Below are 18204 nucleotides of genomic sequence, written 5' to 3' on the forward strand. Positions count from 1 at the left end.
AGCAGAGAAGCAGCACTCTGAATGCCAGGCATGTCGTCAAGGAACATGATGTATCAGGAAGGGCTTAGCAGGGCTTCTCACCTGGAGAGCCTGTGACACTGTGTGACACAGAGACTGCAGGCCACAGCTCCCACAGCCTTTCTCATCCATTATCATTTTTAGTTTCAACACAGTCCCATCAAGGAGGCAGACTGGTTTGTTATCAATATAGAGAATGAAATTCAGAGGGTTTGTGGACAGATCCTTGCTTAGGTCACTCTGAACTGGAAGCCCTTTCTATTAAATTAGGTTTATGCATGAAAACTTGCTGCAGTCAGGGAGAGGAGGTATAGCCGGGTAGTTAGGGGCAGACTCTGGGACACAGGACCTATGCTAGAATCTTGGCGCTGCCATCTACTGTGTGACTTTGCATAAGGTACTCAAGGTCTCTGTTCTTCAGTTTCATCATTTGTAAAATGGGTGAGTGTAACAATAATGGTTCTTACTTCAAAGAGTTTAGTGAGGATTAAATGAGTCGATACACTTAAGAAGTGCTGAACCAGAGCTTGGAACACAGCAAGCCCCATTTTGGTTTCCTTTGCCAGTTTTCCCAGCCACAAAATGTTGGTGGGCCCCAAAAACTCAGTCCTCGGCCCTTTCCTCTTCCCTGTCCACGTGACTTCCTTGATGATCTCTTCTATTCTGTGGCATTAAATACAATTTATATGCCTATGATTCCAAAGTTTTTATCTCTAGCCTGGAACTCTTCCTCCAAATCCAGACTCACAGAGCTAACTGTCAGTTTGATATTTTCACTTAGATATCTAAGTGTTCTCAAACTGAACAAGCCTGAACTTGATCTTTTTCCCCAAAACCTGCTCTTCTTACAACTCTCCTTACGGCAGTAAGCGGCAGCTCTATCCTTCCAGTTGCCCAGGCAAAACCCTCAGGGCCATCCTTGACTCCTCTCTGTCTCTCAGACCTCATGTCTCACCTGTCAGCAAATGCTGTCGGCCAAACCTTCAAAACATATCCGCCATCCACCCACTTCTCACCACCACCTCCTTGCTACCATGCTGGTCCAAGCCACCATCACCTCTCCCTGGATTTCTGCAGTACCTCCCTGTTTCAGTCTATTCACAACACAACAGCCAAATTCATTCCGATAACATTAACCCATTCATCTGTTCCATGCACTTGGTGTTAAAAGCCAGTCTTTTAAAAATAATCTGGAGATCTGTCCCCTCTTCTCCATCCCCAATACCCCCTCACCTCCCTGACCTCATCTCCTACCCCTCTTCCCTCCTTGACTTTCCTCCAACAAGCAGGGAACTCTCCTTCCTCAGAATTTACACACCATGCCTTTTCCATCGTAGGGATTGCTCTTCCCTCCAGCCTACCTCCCTCACCTCCTATAGATTTTTATACTACTATCACCTTCTCTGTGGGCCATCCCTGGTCAGCCTGTTTAAAATTGCAACTTCCAATTCTCCTTATCCCTTTGTCACCCCTTAATTTTTCTCCCTAGTATTCATCACCATCTTCTTGTCTATCTTGCCCATAGAATGTAAGTTCCAGGTGAACATGTTCAGGGACAAGTCGCCAGTGACCTGGCACGTGGGGCCCTCAAAAAGTATTTTCTGAATAAACTAATAAAGGAATCCTTGCACAAATGTTAGTTAGCTATTATCATCAAATGGCTGTGCCGTGCCCCACCTTTTGCAAAAAACCCCTTGGAGACACGAAACTGAAACACAACTGGGAAGAAAAAAAAATCACCCCAAAGTAGAAGTGAATTGATAAAGTTGGGGTCCTAGTTTATAAATGTACCTTCCTAGATGCTCGAATGTTGGGCTGTGTCATTTCTACCTAATCAAGGAACTACAATAACCGACGTCACTCTTCGACTCTACATTCTGTCTGCAGTTTGGAGTCTGGAGCCTTGCATCACAACCCAGGATCCCATTTCCCAGCTGCGTCCAGGGTGCTCAAGAAGCCGGCGGGAGTCCCAGCCCCCCCACCCCGCGCCGGACTGGCTGGTGGGCGGGCAGCCGCTTCCGTGGGGCGGGGCTCCGGAGCCTGGGGGTGGGGCTCAGGGCCTGGGGGTGGGACTCCGAGGTCGTAGGGCAGAAGCCCGCGGGCTCCGCCGCCCTGGCCGCACGGCCCTGCCTTGCACGCTCTCCATGGCGGGATCCGCGCTCGGGCGGCGGCTGCGGCCGCTGGCAGCGCTGGCCCTGGTCCTGGCGCTGGCCTCGGGGCTGCCCGCGGTCCGGGCCGGGCAGGCGCCGCGCCCCGCCGAGCGGGGGCCCCCGGTGCGGCTCTTCACGGAGCAGGAGCTGGCCCGCTACGCCGGACAGGAGGTAAGCGGGCAGCACGGCCGAGGGACCCGGGGCCGCGTCCAGCCTCGCGGTGAGGGAGGCGGGGACCCCGGAGGCGCCGGCGCCCCCTCCCGGAGCGCGGGCTCGGAGCCGGGCCCAGGCCTACCGAGCCTCTTCTCTCCCGGCCCGCCTGCCGCCTAGGGATGCAGGGAGCCCTCAGCGGTCGGGGCGCCCTGCCGCCCCCCCTCCTAAGCCAGAACGCCCACCCCGCGCCTCCCCCTCTCCCCGCCAGCTGTCCCCTGGAGACGCAGTTTGGCTGGCGGGCTGTACGCGAACCTCGGAACTTGTTTGCGTTTGAGGTTAGCATCAGCGGGGCAGGCCCTTCCGCCTGCTCATTGAGCGGGTGTGGCGGTGGACGGAGGGAGGGAAGCAAAGCAAAGCTTGCTCCCGGCGTAGGTGGGAATCGCCGCAGGCCCTGCGCTTTGTTTTCCTGCGGCGAGTCCCAGGCCGCCCCTAGCGGACCTCTCACCCCCGCCTTTAGGGCTTGTGCCCCTGGAGGCTGAGCAGGAGCTGGGGCAGAGGGCCGAGGCAGAGATGGGAGGTTGGAGACAAAGACCCCTACCCCGCAAACACACCCTCGTAAGTCGGCGGTCTATTGAGGAAACTCCTCCCGATACCTGCCCATTAGGTTGGTGAGCCCCAGTGTGATGACTGAGGAGTGTGGGGACAAGATGCTGCACTTGACAAGGGCCACAGAGGGGCTGACATTAGATCGGAGAGGTGGGGAGAACAGCCTAGGGTGGGTGGGTGAGATCCAGGCACCAAAGCATTTTATTTTGAAATTGTTTTCCCTTCTGCTTTTATACATGGGGAAACTGAGGCATGCCTTTCGTTAGTGGTAGAAGGAGGGACCCAATGTTCTCTTGTTAAAACCTTCTGGCCTGGGCTCCCTAACCCCTCTATGAACTAGCTTTCATTCCCAGGGGGGACTCCAACACCTGGCCTTTAAGCAGTACTAGTGTGGACATCGGAGTAAAGAGAGGGTGGTGAGAAGGCTCAGTGGAGAGAACACGGAGGGGGACGGGGATGAGACGAGATGTTAAGAAACACAGTTTTGGCAGGCAGCGTGGAACCAGGTGGTACTGGGTCAGGGAATCTTCCCAGAAAAAGAGTCAACACAGCAGGCCTACTCCCCTTAGAAAGGCCCGTTTGCAAGAGTGACTCCTGGATGGTGTCTGGATTTCCAGGGTGTTCAACACTTCCCCAACAGATAGGTTGGCCCAGTCTGGGCTCTTTGAACAGTGTGTTTATGCTGAACACTGCTAGTCAGAGAGGGCCCGCATGGCCAGCCCCCAGTAAAAACACTGGGCTCTGAATCTCCAGTGGGCTTTCCTGGGCAGAAGCATCATCACACATGTGTTGCTGCGTTTTGGAGCTGGGGGAAAAGCGTGCCCTGTGCGACTAAGGAATCTGCACACGGATTCCTCTGAACGCTGCCTGTGTCCTTTTCCCTTATGATCTGGCCTTGTATCCTTACTACATTGCTGTAGCAAATTCTAGCTCTGCGTACAACTATATGCCAGTTCTCTGAGTCCTTCTAGTGATCTGCAAACATGAGGGTGATCTTGGGGACCCCCAGCACAGAACCCAGGGGAAGACAGTTCCAAGCGGAAGGGTATTGCACCAGGGGCTGTGGGATGAGGACTGAGAAAAGACCTGTGGTTCTTATGCTGATGTTACTGATTGAAACAACTGAGGGGAGGAGAGCAGGCAGTTTGAGGTGGGGAGGTTAGGAAAGAATTGTTTTGGGTGTGGGACCCAGAGAATGTGGTCAGGAGAGAAAGGTGGAGAGTAAGGGCAGAGAGGGGCAGAGCATGCAGCTAGTTAGAGCTGGGCTGTGGTTTGCTCTAGGTGGTTCTGGTGTCTGCCTCTTGTCCCGGCGTAATTACTAATAGCACACCCCTTCACTCTCAGCAGTGTTACCATTTATATAATGCATTATATAGTCAGCCTAGTTAGAGGACCATACCTTTGGATCACTCCTGGGTTTGAGTCCCTGTTCTGCTGCGTGACTTTTGACAAATTACTAATTAAACCTCTTGAAGTCTCTATTTTTTTTTCATCTGTAAGATTTTTTTTTTGGTATCATTAATATACAATTACATGCGCAGCATTGTGGTTACTAGATTCCCCCTATTATCAAGTCCCCACCACATACCCCATTATAGTCAACTGTCCATCACCATAGTAAGATGCTGTAGAGTCACTACTTCTCTGTGCTGTACTGCATTTCCCATGCCCCCCCTACATTATGTGTGCTAATCGTAATGCCCCTATTCCACTTATCCCTCCCTTCCCACCCATCCTCCCCAGTCCCTTTCCCTTTGGTAACTGTTAGTCCATTCTTGGGTTCTGAGAGTCTGCTGCTGTTTTGTTCCTTCAGTTTTTGCATTGTTCTTATACTCCACAGATGAGTGAAATCATTTGGTACTTGTCTTTCTCCACCTGGCTTATTTCACTGAGCATAATACCCTCTAGCTCCATCCATGTTGTTGCAAATGGTAGGATTTGCTTTCTTCTTATGGCTGAATAATACTCAGTTGTGTATATGTACCACATCTTCTTTATCCATTCATTTACTGATGAACACTTATATTGCTTCCATTTTTTGGCTATTATAAATAGTGCTGCAATAAACATAGGGGTGATCTGTAAGATGTTTATATCATCCACGATTCCACCAGAAACAGCCAGTACGATATGTATATGTACACACGCATGTGTGTGTGTGTGTGTGTGTGTATGGCTTATTGCAAGGAATTGGTGTATGTGATCATGGGGGCTAGCTAGGCAAGTCTGAAATCTGTAGGGCAGGCTCTCAGGAAAGCAGGCTGGGAACCCCTGGGCAGGAACTGGTGGAATTTCTGCTTCCTTAGGGAAACCTCCATTCTGTTCGTAAGGCCTTTCAACCTAACTAATGTGGTCAAGTCCACCCAGATTATCCAGGATAATTGCCTTTACTGTAAAGTGTCGGGAGCCAGTCCGAACCACCCGTCTGATGGCACCGCCCAGACGCCCGGAAAGAAGGAACCGCAAAGCGGACTTCTGAAAGGAACATCCCCGCTATCTCTCCTCATTATTATGGTGTTTGGAAATGTTGTTATTGGTCACTTATACACCTAAATTAGAAAACCAAATTTAAAATACTTTGGGAGAAATGTTAGAGGCAAGAAACCCCTAATTCTTCCAGGTGGTAAAGATTCCTCAAGATAACTGCTGGGCATAGAAACCCCAGGGCATAAATATGCAAAGAAGTAAAAAGCTAACCTTTTCAAAGAACATTGCTTCTCTCTCACTTACCAACTTTACATCTCCCTGTATGGCCCTGGAAGATGACTGGTTAGCCAGAGATGGGTAAGATTCCTCAAGGGAGGAACAACCTAAGACAGGCACAGTCGCAAGGAGGCCATCAGCTGAACAATAGGGGGTCAACAGAAGTGAGGCTCAGAATCTCACTCCCCCAGTTTTGAGAGAAATCTTCTGCACCCATGGCTGTTGTTGCCCTTGTCTCGCTCAGATCAATACCCAGCTTATAGGCATGGATCTGACAGTCTACACTGGCTTTCCTACTGCACTAAATTCTACTTTCCATCTTTATTTTACATCAAGATTTAAATATCTTTTATGAAAAAGTAAACTGTGTTAAACAGCTTTCTATTAGAAACTGTAATCTTTATTACTTTTACCTACTGTTTCAACATTTTATTAAAAAATAATAGGAGGGGGATGCGGAGAAGATATTGGAAACAAGTATCAAGTTACAATAAACAGATTGTTTGAGTGGGTTCCAGTTCCCTCTCCCCGCCCAACTTGGCCCCGTGAGGAATTTCTAAATGACTCCCAGACCTGTTGGGTCCCGGGGAATAATAGGACAATAGAGGACAGTCAGCGTGAATGATGGCATGTCAAAGGGCCTGGCATGATTACAGAGACTCTCCCAAGAGAAAAGGTCACTACTACAGATATTATTGTAAATGGTTTAAGGAAACTCTAAGACAGACATGCCCCTGCTTCCCCCCCTAGGAAGAGAAGTGGCCCGACTGGGCCCCTGTGCCTTCTGACTCAGTGGTCATCATCTCCTGACCTCATCCCCCAGGTGCAACGCACTCGTCTCTCCAAAACTGGGCACCTACCCAAGAGTACAGTTTTCAGTTCCCGCAGTTACAGTCAGCTTAGTCTTGCTACACTGCTCTGATGATACACTGTTTTGATGTTTTTTGTTAAATCTGTGCGTAGTGCTCTAAACCTAGAAAAATAGACTTAGCTATATTTGTTAATCAGATGAATAGTAACCATGGCTATTTTAGAATCAATAATAAGGGAACCGCAAGTAGGGCCCAGGCCAGCCCGGCATGAGGGAACAGGTCATGTCTGTTCCAAGACCGCCTGGGAAGCCAAGCAAGCGTAAGTGCAAAAAATTAATGATTGCTAAGGCGCCAATAATCTCTAATCTTTAAAGATTGACCTTTATGTCAACATTTTTTCTGAAAGAATCAAGTGATCTAATCTTTGTGAAACTGCATACTCAAAACATATATGACCTTGCTAAACTTCAATAAAACAGTCAGGCTCAGCTGTTGCTAGTGTCTGTGTCCTCATTCATTACGTCAGTCGCCGACACCGTTCCTCCTTCAGGGACCCCTGGACTCGCCGGAGCTGGACTCCGGCAGTAAAGTCAACTGATCTGTAGGTGTTAACTGCATATACAAAATACCTTCACAGTGACCCCCCAGATCAGTGTTTGGTTGAATAACTGGATACTGTAGCTATCCAAATTGACAACACAAAACTGATCTCATAATGGCTATAGTAAGAGTTCCTCCTCTATATAGGGGTTGTGTGAGGAGTAAATTTTGAGGTGTCGATATGCGAATCACTTAGCATTGGGCTGATACAGCCTTAGCATAGTAAGCCTTAACAAATCTTAACTTCTATCCTATTTATTAGCTTATTATTAAAGATGCAAGTAAGAGGCAGTATAACAGGTCCATAACCCTCTTCTGCAATTCAGAAATCAAATAAGCTCTGAAAACCAGAAGGTTTTTTAAATAAGCCATTTGGCAGTAAAACTTGAACTGATCTGAATTCCTTTGGTGATAGAACCTTGTTGGAGCTGACACAAGTCTATTTATAGTCTTTCTTTGTTGTACTTAGTATGCATATTCATGTTCGCACTTTATTAATATACAGCTGACCCTTGAACGACATGGGTTTGAACTGTATGGGTCCACCTGTACTTGGTTTTCTCAATAAATATATTAGAAATTGTGGGGGGGGGGTGATTTGCAACAATTTGAAAAACATTTTCTTTTCTCTAGCTTACTTTTTTATAAAAATATGGTACGTAATACATAAAACATACAAATTATGTGTTAACTGACTGTTACTGGTAAGATTTCCTGTCAACAGTAGGCTATTAGTAGTCAAGTTTTTGAGGAGTCAGGAATTATTGATGGATTTTCCACTGTATGGGAAGTCTGCACTCCTACCCCCGGCATTTGTTTGAGGGTCAGTATAGTTGATTTTGGGGTGCTGCCTTGAACCCTCATAGGGTTAGTGACTAAGGTCACCCAACCCTCTTTGGTCCAGGGGGAATGTCATCCTCTGCCCTCCAAGTGCAAAACCGATTTTGCCATCCTCTAGAAATGTGCTTTCTGCCTTAATTGCATTTTAGGGTACCAAATGCAAGAAGGGCTGTAGGCAGGGAGGAAGATGGTAAGGCAGGCCTAAGACCCAGAGGAGAGGTAAAGGCCTAGTCTCACTTGTGCAGGCCCCAGGACTGCATTCCATCTGGGCACCTCGGACCCGCCCTTGTGTCGTCCTCTTGCTCCTGGGCCTTCTGGATGCACTTCCGGGATACCTGCCCTCGCCCCTGGTCCCAGGCAAGTGCAGACCTTGTGCTGTGTGTCCTCTAGTGGGGCAGGCCAGAGAGTGGCCACCAAGCCTCTAGACTCCAGAACCTGCCTCCCATCTCATTTTCTCTGGGACTCCGGGCAACTCCCATAATTTCCCCATGCCCAGAGAGCTGCATCAGTGAAATGAAGGTCTTTAAGCCCTGCCTCACCAAGTTTTTTTTTTTTTTTTTTTTGTAGATAATTGTTTTTTATTGAAGGGTAGTTGACACACAGTATTACATTAGTTTCAGGTGTACAACACAGTGATTCAACATTTATATACATGATAATTCTAGGTACCAGCTATCACCATACCAAGTTGTTACAATATTTTGACTATATTCCTTATGCTGTACATTACATCCCGGTTAGTTATTTATTTTACAATTGGAAGTGTGTACTTTTTTTTTTTTTTTTTGTGAGGGCATCTCTCATATTTATTGATCAAATGGTTGTTAACGACAATAAAATTCTGTATAGGGAAGTCAATGCTCAATGCACAATCATTAATCCACCCCAGGCCTAATTTTTGTCAGTCTCCAATCTTCTAAAGCATAACGAACAAGTTCTTACATGGAGAACAAATTCTTACATAGTGAATAAGTTACATGGTGAACAGTACAAGGGCAGTCATCACAGAAACTTTCGGTTTTGCTCATGCATTATGAACTATAAACAGTTCAAATATGAATACTCATTTGATTTTTATACTTGATTTATATGTGGATACCACATTTCTCTATTATTATTTTTAATAAAATGCTGAAGTGGTAGGTAGATACAAGATAAAGGTAGAAAACAGAGTTTAGTGTTGTAAGAGAGCAAATGTAGATGATCAGGTGTGTGCCTGTAGACTATGTGTTAATCCAAGCTAGACAAGGGCAATAAAACATCCACGTATGCAGAAGATTTCTCTCAGAACGGGGGGTGAGGTTCTAAGCCTCACCTCTGTTGATCCCCAATTTCTCACCTGATGGCCCCCCTGCAACTGTGCCTGTCTTAGGTTGTTCCTCCCTTGAGGAATCTTACCCATCTCTGGCTAACCAGTCATCTTCCGGGGCCATACAGGGAAATGTGAAGTTGGTGAGAGGGGAGCCTTATTGTTTGAAAAGGTTAGCTTTTTACTTCTTTGCATATTTATGCCCTGTGGCTTCTATGCCCAGCATTTGTCTTGAGGTGTCTTTACCACTTGGAAGAATTATGATACTCGGTAAATTCGATATGAGGCACGAATTCTATTTTAGGGTTGTAATTAGGAAGGAAGAAGAAAAGCTATAGAAGTAGCACCTGCCTCACCAAGTTTTAACTTAAAATTCTTCCTTATCTGTCACTTAGGAATTAACATTTTTTTCTACTTTTCCTTTAGGAAAATCTCCAGTCTCTTTCCATTTGGCTATCTGATTCCACTTTGATCTTACAACTTCCAAAAGCTAGTGAAGAATAAGGGAAACTAACATTTATTTGCCTAAGCTGCTACGTGCTTTTATATGTCTTGTCTTGGTTAATCCTTGCAACAGCCCACTAAGGGGTTACATTTATTATCTTCCTGTTGCAGAGGAGAAAACTGAGGCACAGGGAGGCTAAATGATCTGCCAGGGCAACACAGCTTACAAGCAGCGGCTCAAACCCATGCCTGTTTGCCTTGAAAACTTGAGCTAGGACCATGATACTATGCTGACTCCTCCTTTGAATCTCTTGGAAAAAGACCGCCTACTGTTATTTCAGACCTGCTGGATAAGAAGTGAGCATGGGGACCCGCCATCCCATCACAGGTGGATGCGGAGGCAGGGGACCATGGTGGGACGCTGCCGAGCACGTGGGCTTTTGTCTTGTCCCTGGGGACATTCCTCCTTCGGAGCCTGCCCTCATGTTCTCAAGGCTTCCACCTGCTCCGTCTTCTCAGTTGCTGTCTGCGAGGCCCGGAAACCCGTGGCTGCTGGCCCTGCTGTCAGTGGACATCCTTCCACCTGATAAGAACGCCCAGAGCACACTTGGTGTCACTGATAAGGCCACTCCCCTCTGTGCAATGTCTGTGTCGTAAGAAAATCTCAGAAGGCGCTCCACATTCCTTTCTACCCTTTGCTATGACTTCTTCTTAGCACTTAATACCTTCGAAGTATACTTTGATGAGGAAATAAATATTTAACTGCTGAAGAAATGGAGAGTGTTAGTGATAAGATGGATGTTTTTATATCTTATGTATGTGAATGTCATGTTTCTATGCCTCTCTGCGCACAGAGAACTGAAAGTAACAGAATGGAAAATAGGACAAAATGCCGTGGGTAAAATTGTGACTGTAAACATATTTTTAAAATCGATATAAATACATAACCCCACTTGATAAGCCATCAAAGTCAAGGGACAAGTAATCACCATGAAGGAAAGGCAGTGAATCATCACAAAGAAAAGTGCAGGCTGGTTAAGCCAGGCTATTTAAAATAACCCTCAAGGCATGGAGCAGGCGTCTTCCCAGTCAGCAGAAGTTCTGGGGACCATCTGTAGGAGCCAATTAGGGAATAATAATAACCCACTGTTTGCTGAGCTCCTGTTGTGGGCCTGCTACGTGCTCACGTGCGCTATTTCCTCAGCATTCCTGCAAGGTCGGCAGGCGTTATCTCCATGTAACAGAGAAACTGAGGCCTGAGAAGTTAAGTGACCGGGAGACATGTTTCCAAGTTCCTGAGCTCAGTGGTCTTGAAAACAGTTGAAGGCAAGAGCCCTAAGGCCCACGCCAGAGAACACCCAGAAGCGTATTCTCGGGGATCCTGAGATGGCTGTACACTCAGCGGCACTCCCACCCTCACCCCAGCCTGGGAGCTGCCTGGCTGGTGTCCCTGGACCCCTGACAGCACTGGGACAAAAGAGAAAGACCAGGTCCTGGGTGTCCTAGAACTAATCCAGTCACCCAGCCTGAGCACAACTGGATGGAGGTTAGAAAAATCCATGCCATTATTTGCTGTATGTGTTGTTACTCTCTTTGGGAAAGGAAATTCTGCGGTAACAGCGCATAGTCACAGATACAACAGAAAGTAAAGTATTGAACCCATTGTTAGGACAGCGGAGAAACAGCATTGCTTATATGTTTCTAGCACCGTTTGAAGGACAAACTGATAAAATATAAAAGGTGATTATGGTGTTCATTTGATTTGGCCTAGGAATTCCATGTATTGAAATCGACCTTAAGGAAATAACTCACTGAATTAACAAGATAATTGGTTGAAAGATACTCATAATGCTGCCATTTATAGTTCTAAGGAATTGGAAACAACCCAGACACCCAAAATAGAAGAATAGCTAAATAAAAAGGCACACAAATCACTAATGTAAGATATAGCTGTTTAAGTAACAGCCAGTTAGGTTATTTCAGTACACAGAAATGTTGATGTGATGTAATGTTACAAAAAAGAAGCAAAATATAAAATCGATCATTTATACCAATAACATCCATGTGTGCTCATTGATGAAGATGAAAGGAAATTTAGACTGATTGAAATAACTCATCATTTAATATTCTTTTGAATTTTTATCTGTGTAGAGTTGTTTCAGTTCCTGATTTTTGTTTGTTTGTTTGTTTGTTTAAAGAAAGGTATTTCTCTGGGCTTGTCATGATACTTTGTAACTTCTCCAAATTTTTGTGAGTACCCATGGCATCGCGCAGGCAGGGGTGAGTCCTGATAGGGCGGCGAGCACATTGAAGACTGGCTTACAAAAGGCCGGAAGGCTGCTCTCTGCACAGCCCAGCTGGGAAGAGATTTTATTAATTTCAGCTTGAAGAGCTGGGCTCTTTGCCTCTTACCCACAGTTTCTCTCCTGCTTTCTAGGAAGATCAGCCCATCTACATGGCAGTGAAGGGAGTGGTGTTTGATGTTACTTCTGGAAAGGGTAAGTGGCTTGCATTTATGAATCCTGTTGTTGGGAGAATTTGGCAGCCAGAGTGGGCACTGGAGGGAGGAAAGGGAGGGAACTCTGAGCAGCCCTCCCTGCCAGATGGAGTTAACACTCCATCAGTGTTGTCATTCAGCCAGATTATTTTTTCTAATAATGTCATGCTCCTGCTCAGAAGCCTTCCATGGCTCCCCATTGCCTACAGAATCAGATTCAAACTTGATGGTTTACCCTAGTTGAAGCAGGTGAGAGGAAAAGTGTTACCTAGCAAACAGTTGGGATCCTAGAACATTTTCATGGCATTTCATGTTTTTCCTAATGGTAAGTACAAATGATATCACATGGAGGTGGTTTTGTAATGGTTCATTATTTGGTGCCAAGCAAAAGATATTGAATGGAAAGAAACTTGGCTTCCACCAACATTTAAGAAGACTGAATATTTTTCTTGTTTGTATTTTAAATATTTTTAAGAGATTGTTTTCATTCTGTATTTTTAAAAACTCATCTCTTAGCCCAGCATGTATGACTTACTCCATAATCTGAACTTGTGGAATCCAAACTGATGTCTGCAGATGGCCTATTGGACATCATGTCATCACTGATTTCCCTCCCCTTGGAGCCTTCTTGGGGGCTCGATTGGGTCTCAGAAGCACGTCCCTCCCCCTGCTGCTGCTGCTGCATGCACTCCACACTCACATCCCCTTCCTTCCTCCCCTTACAGAGTTTTATGGACGAGGAGCACCCTACAATGCCTTGGCCGGGAAGGACTCCACCAGAGGGGTGGCCAGGATGTCCCTGGATCCGGCAGACCTTACCCATGACACTGTGAGCCAGACGGCGAGCCTTTGTCATGACGTCCTACCCCCTCGTCCGCGGCCTTCATACCTCTGGGCAATAGCAAAGCTTCCTAACTAGGCTTTTACATTCCAGTCTACTCAGTATGGTGGCCAGCTGTTTGCTTTGAATAGATATTTTACTGTGCTGTTCCTACTCAGAAACCATCCATGGCTCCCCATTTCCTACAGAGTCAAGTCCAAACTCTTGTGAACTTGTGATCAAACTCAGTGACCTTCACAGTCGGCTCCAACCTGCCTTGGCAGCCCCATCCCCCTTACAGTCTATACTCACCACCCCCTGATTCTTGCAGATTTGCTGTTAGTCTCTGAAACCCACTCACCAGACCAGTCTTGATAGCTCAGGGTTTGAGAAACAGTCTCTCCCATACTTATATTTCTGTGGAGGAGAAAAATAGCATTAACAAAAACCACCATTTCAGAGTCTTAGCCATCCCAGCAGAATGGCTGGCATTCTCCCCACTTGTGCTCAGATGAGTCAACTCTTTTCTTTAGCTGTAACATTACAGAAGCAAGAAATTCAGGCGTGGGGAGTGTGTAGTAATCTAAATGGGAGGAGTGTGGAGGATGGTGGGCTTTCTCAGGCAGGAGAGGGTGGGTGCAGGCTGCACGGTGTTCCCCCGTCCCGCCCCAGGCTGGGTTTCTTAGAGTCTTTAATTCCTGTGTCAGCCGGACAGCATACATGATAAAGCCATTGCTCCCCCAGCCCCCACTCCAATCCCCCTCACCACAGGGTTGTTTCTTAACAAGTCAGTCCATTATTTGTTTTTTTGAGAAAATTTTTCTCTTGCATTAGGGGTGTGAGGAGAGTAAGGCATGCGTGGGTGGTGAGAGGTCAGTGCCAAGCATGAGTCACTCATCCCCACCTTCCATATCTCTTGGGCTTTTCTCCCCAAGATGGGCCTCACGGCCGAGGAGCTGAAGTCCCTGGATGATGTCTTCACCAAAGTGTACAAAGCCAAGTATCCCATCGTCGGCTACACGGCCCGAAGAATTCTCAGTGAGGACGGCAGCCCCAACCTGGACTTCAAGCCTGAAGACCAGCCCCACTTTGACATAAAGGACGAGTTCTGATATCCCATCTGAAAGGACATGATGAGGTGGGAGACTCACAGGTGTGAAATCTGCAGACTAGGCTGCCCAGGCCTCTGGCCATTCAGGTCCGAATAAAGCAGACACTTAACCTGGGGCTGTGACTTCCTCTTGTTGTCCTTGGTCAGGCGTCCTGTCCACCTGGGCGTCCTGCCCGCACACCAGCCAGGGTGGGAATAATAGCCAAAGGGGGAAGCTTCCTCAGTGTCAGCACTGGCTGGCTGGAGCGTGGAATCACAGGTGACCTGTATTTCTTCTTTTATTTTTCTGAACTCGCCAAATTTTCTACTGTGACCATGTTTCAGAATAAGCACAAAAATAAACTTCCTGTTTGCACAAAGGGAGAATTCTTCCACGTTGCCCTCGCCTTGCAGCCTCATCAGGACCACGTGTATGGGGCAGCCTGGTGCTCACCTGCCGCATCCTGCTGTCTGCCTGCCCACCTGCGGGGGCCAGGAGGCAGGGGCATCTGCGAGACAGGGCGGGGACGGTGAGGACTAGGTGGCAGGGTGGAGAAAGGGAAAGGAGGAGATGAAAGGGTCTGACTGCACCACCACAACCAGGAAGAAGCACCCGTGTGAAGTGGCTGCATCCCCGGCTGCCGCTGGAAAGGGGTGAGGGGGGCCGGGGCCCAGTGTGGGCACAGCCTGGCTCAGAGCTCATCGGGAGGATGGGGAGACAAACACCACGCTGGTCTCAGGACAGATTTCATATGGAAAGTCTTGCTGAGAAGGGGCATCTTCCTGCTAAGGGACGTTTGGCAATGTCTAGAGATACTTTTAAATTCTTGATAGTCATAGCTGGGGGGTGCTTTCTGGCATTTAGTGTCCAGGGATGTCAAATGTCTTGTACTGCACAGGATCATCATGTAGGCCACATAGGTTCCCCATGAAGAATTACCTCTAAGATGTCAATTGTGTGGAGGTGAGATGCCTCTGCTTTAGACTCATCCTGTAGTTTTATGGTAGAGATGAACCTCTCTGACTTAAAACTTTGTCTTTTATTAAGAAGCAACTGCCTGCAAGAGAGAGTTTTTACATTAAGCAGAAGAATCTCCTTGGTTGTTCAAAATGCTGATTCTGAGGTCCTGTCCCCAGGGCTTGTGACTCCTAGAACATGGCCTGGGAACTGTTGTTTAATGCATTCCCCAGGAGTCTGTGATACAGATGGGTCCAGATATACTTTGAGAAACACCAGCCACCTCAGAGAGAACTCATCCAGTCCTCTCTGGGAACCAGGGTTGACCTTTGCTTCACTGTTTAGTTTGTGCAGCCTAGAGAGTCTGGTGAACTCCTGGGCCATGCCCAAGAAGCTGGGAGCGTCATGGCCACTGACAGTAATGGGCCTGGAATATCACACAGGACTCTGCCTGGAATTCAGGAAGTTGCTTATGTGGCCAAGGTAGACTTTATTGGGACATTTTGTCTCAAAACAAATAGTTTGTAATGAACACAAACGCTTCTAAGCTTGGGAACACCCCAGACATGACTTCTATTATGTGCCACCCACTTCACCCATCACCAAACAAAGGGTGGGCTGGGATTCCATGTCTGCAGCCTGGGAATGCCTCCAAATGCAGACCCTGGGAGCGCTCCAGGACCACTGTATTCCCCATGCCCCTCTCCTCCCCTTGCCCCCCATCAAAACAGTTTTCCCTCAGGGACTCAGGCTTCCTACTTTTGCAATTTTGCCCCATCCCTGCCCTGCACCTCAAATGATGTTTGTGAATTATTTCCCAAAATCTGAGCTCCTCCTGCGAGGAGCAGCCTTCGTTGTCCCCCAGAGAACCCAAGCTCCCTCGCCCCACGTTTCCCTGCACCCTGATCCATATGCTCCCTCCCTCCCTGGGCTCAGGGGACTGCAGCTGAACAGGGCCTGCCCCTTGCTGCCGGCTCCCTTCCATAACAGGGACCAAGAGGCTTACAGGCAGGAAACAAGGCCCTGGGGTCTGGAGCCTGGTTTGCTGTTTGAGAAATGAGACCACTAAGTATTAAATGTCCCAGCACAGTGAGTGATGGAGCTGACAGGCCCAAAGAAGAGGGCAGAGGGGCCTGACCAGCAAACCAGGTCTTGGGGGTGGGGTCACGCAGAGGGCATCTGGCCCCAATCCCAGCCTGATACTGGACTGACGGCCACTCCATGTCCTTCCCACCTGATCCAGGGGGTCTCCTCACCGCATCATTAGCTTCCAGGAGAAAAACAAGAGTCTGAATATAGCAACCTCCCATTCTACACGGCTTCCTTCAAAAGTCTGCTTCTCAAAGTGCCAGTTGTGGGCAGGAGGAGCAGGAGCAGCCAGGCAGCCCAGCTTCCTGAAGGCTCTCCATGCGCCATGGCCCGCGGGCACCCAGCACGCACCAGCCCTGCCACTGCGATGCCCAAGAGGAGGGTCGCTCCTGCCAAGGGTGCGCAGCAAAGGGGGAGCCCAAGAGGAGATTGGCGAGGGTGTCTGTTTTGCTCTCACAAAAGTGGAAATGAAGCCAAAAAAGGCAGCAGGACAGGATAAATCTTCAGACAAAAAAGTGCAAACAGAAGGGAAATGGGGAGCAAAGGGAAAGGCTGAATCGCCTGCCCAGAAAACAAGATTTATCTGCAGAAAAGGAAGAAACTAAAAATGAGGGGAGTCCAGCCTCTGGTGAATCGGGAGAAGCCAAGTCTGATTAATACCATGTACCACGTCTTCCCAGGGGGCCCTGCCTCCCTTCTTGTACAATCCAGAGGAATATTTTTATCAACTATTTTGTAAATGCAAGTTTTTAGGAGCTCTAGAAACATTTTTAAGAAGCAGAGAATCCCACCTCATCCCAGTTTTTAAGTGTAAATCCATTTTTTTAAGAGGTAAAACCACTTGCTAGATGTTTATTTTTTGGTATAACCAGCAAACAGTGGGATATAGAACATGGGAGGCTTCGATTGTCTTGGGTGTCAGCTTAGCATTCCATAACAGGGGTGGTTTTTCTATCATGTAATCTAAACATACTAAATGGCAATTTGAAGTCAGTCGTGCATTTAGTGTATCTCGAACATTTAAAATGACTTCTACTCCTGTGTTGTTTTTGGTAGAATTGTTTCCTAAAGAAAACCAGTTGCTGACCTCGACTCTCCCTGTCAGGATTTTGTGCATCCGTAACACCTCTTGTCGTCGCAGTCTGATTTTTCCTAGTAACTTTGTTAACGTGCTGTGAAAGACTGAAAATTTGCATATGTAGTGTATATGATATGACATTGTGAATTAGTGCAGCTTAACGATGTAACAGCATACCAACATTTGAAGATAATGGTATTTGATACCTGATTAAGGAAAATTTGCCTCCAAAGTTTAAGCTAGCAAGTTGCTGGAATAACTTTAGAAAAGAACCACTACAAGATTGTTTAGGTATTTGGTACTTACGTTAAGAATTGTGTACAAATTGAAATGTCTGTGTACTGATGCTCCAAACAAATAAAATCTCGACCCTAAAAGAAAAAAAAGCCCCAATCTCCAGAGCATGTCTCCATCAGCTCCTGGCAGCCCCTGTGGGCAGCCCAGTCCCTGTGAGGCCATGAGTGCGCTGGCCCCAGGCCCTCTACAGGCGTCACTGTGATTACCCCGGATCACCTGCAGGGCCCACGTAGCAGCAGCCCTGCTCTGAAAGATGGCGCCTCTGAAGGCACAAAGGCCTTACTGAAGCAGACCTGAAACTACCCGGGCTTTTCCGGAGAATTGGGCCGTCTGCCCGCAGATGGTGGGGAAACTGACCAGGCAGAGGTTGGCCCTGCAGGCCCCTGTCCAGGACATCTCTGCCTGGAGAAGTATTTAATACTGTGATGTGTCGCTCATCTTTTATGCTCCATTCCACAGCCTGCTGGCCCAGCACAAGTGGTGTGATCTCTCAGTGCCAGATTCAGTTCTCTTCCCTGGGCTGCTTTGCCAGCCAGTGGCTCTAAGACTCTAAGCCATTCTGGAGCATTCCCAACCAGCAAGTGCAAGGGGCTAACGCCCCTGGAACAAACTGTCCACCAACAGGGGCTGGCACCAGCAGACCAATCCCGCACCTTCCTGCAGGTTCCTAAGAGGGGCTCCAGAGATGGAGCTCAGTAACACACCCTTGAACTGGCCCTGCCTCCTTCCCAGCTCCCTTC

General features: G+C 47.6%; 1 protein-coding gene and 1 pseudogene across 1 annotated transcript; both read left to right on the plus strand.

Annotated features, from left to right (window-relative positions):
* Positions 1-2081: 2081 nt before the first annotated feature.
* On the plus strand, positions 2082-14178 carry NENF (neudesin neurotrophic factor). The gene is made up of 4 exons (XM_036912486.2): positions 2082-2339; positions 12073-12133; positions 12858-12961; positions 13888-14178. The coding sequence occupies exons 1-4, from the start codon at positions 2163-2165 to the stop codon at positions 14062-14064; spliced, it is 519 nt and encodes a 172-aa protein (XP_036768381.1). The 5' UTR covers positions 2082-2162; the 3' UTR covers positions 14065-14178.
* A 211-nt stretch (positions 14179-14389) lies between these two features.
* Positions 14390-17544, plus strand: LOC118926029 (non-histone chromosomal protein HMG-14-like; annotated as a pseudogene).
* Positions 17545-18204: the final 660 nt, after the last annotated feature.

This window comes from Manis pentadactyla, chromosome 9 (genome assembly GCF_030020395.1).
Source record: "Manis pentadactyla isolate mManPen7 chromosome 9, mManPen7.hap1, whole genome shotgun sequence".
NCBI lineage: Eukaryota > Metazoa > Chordata > Mammalia > Pholidota > Manidae > Manis > Manis pentadactyla.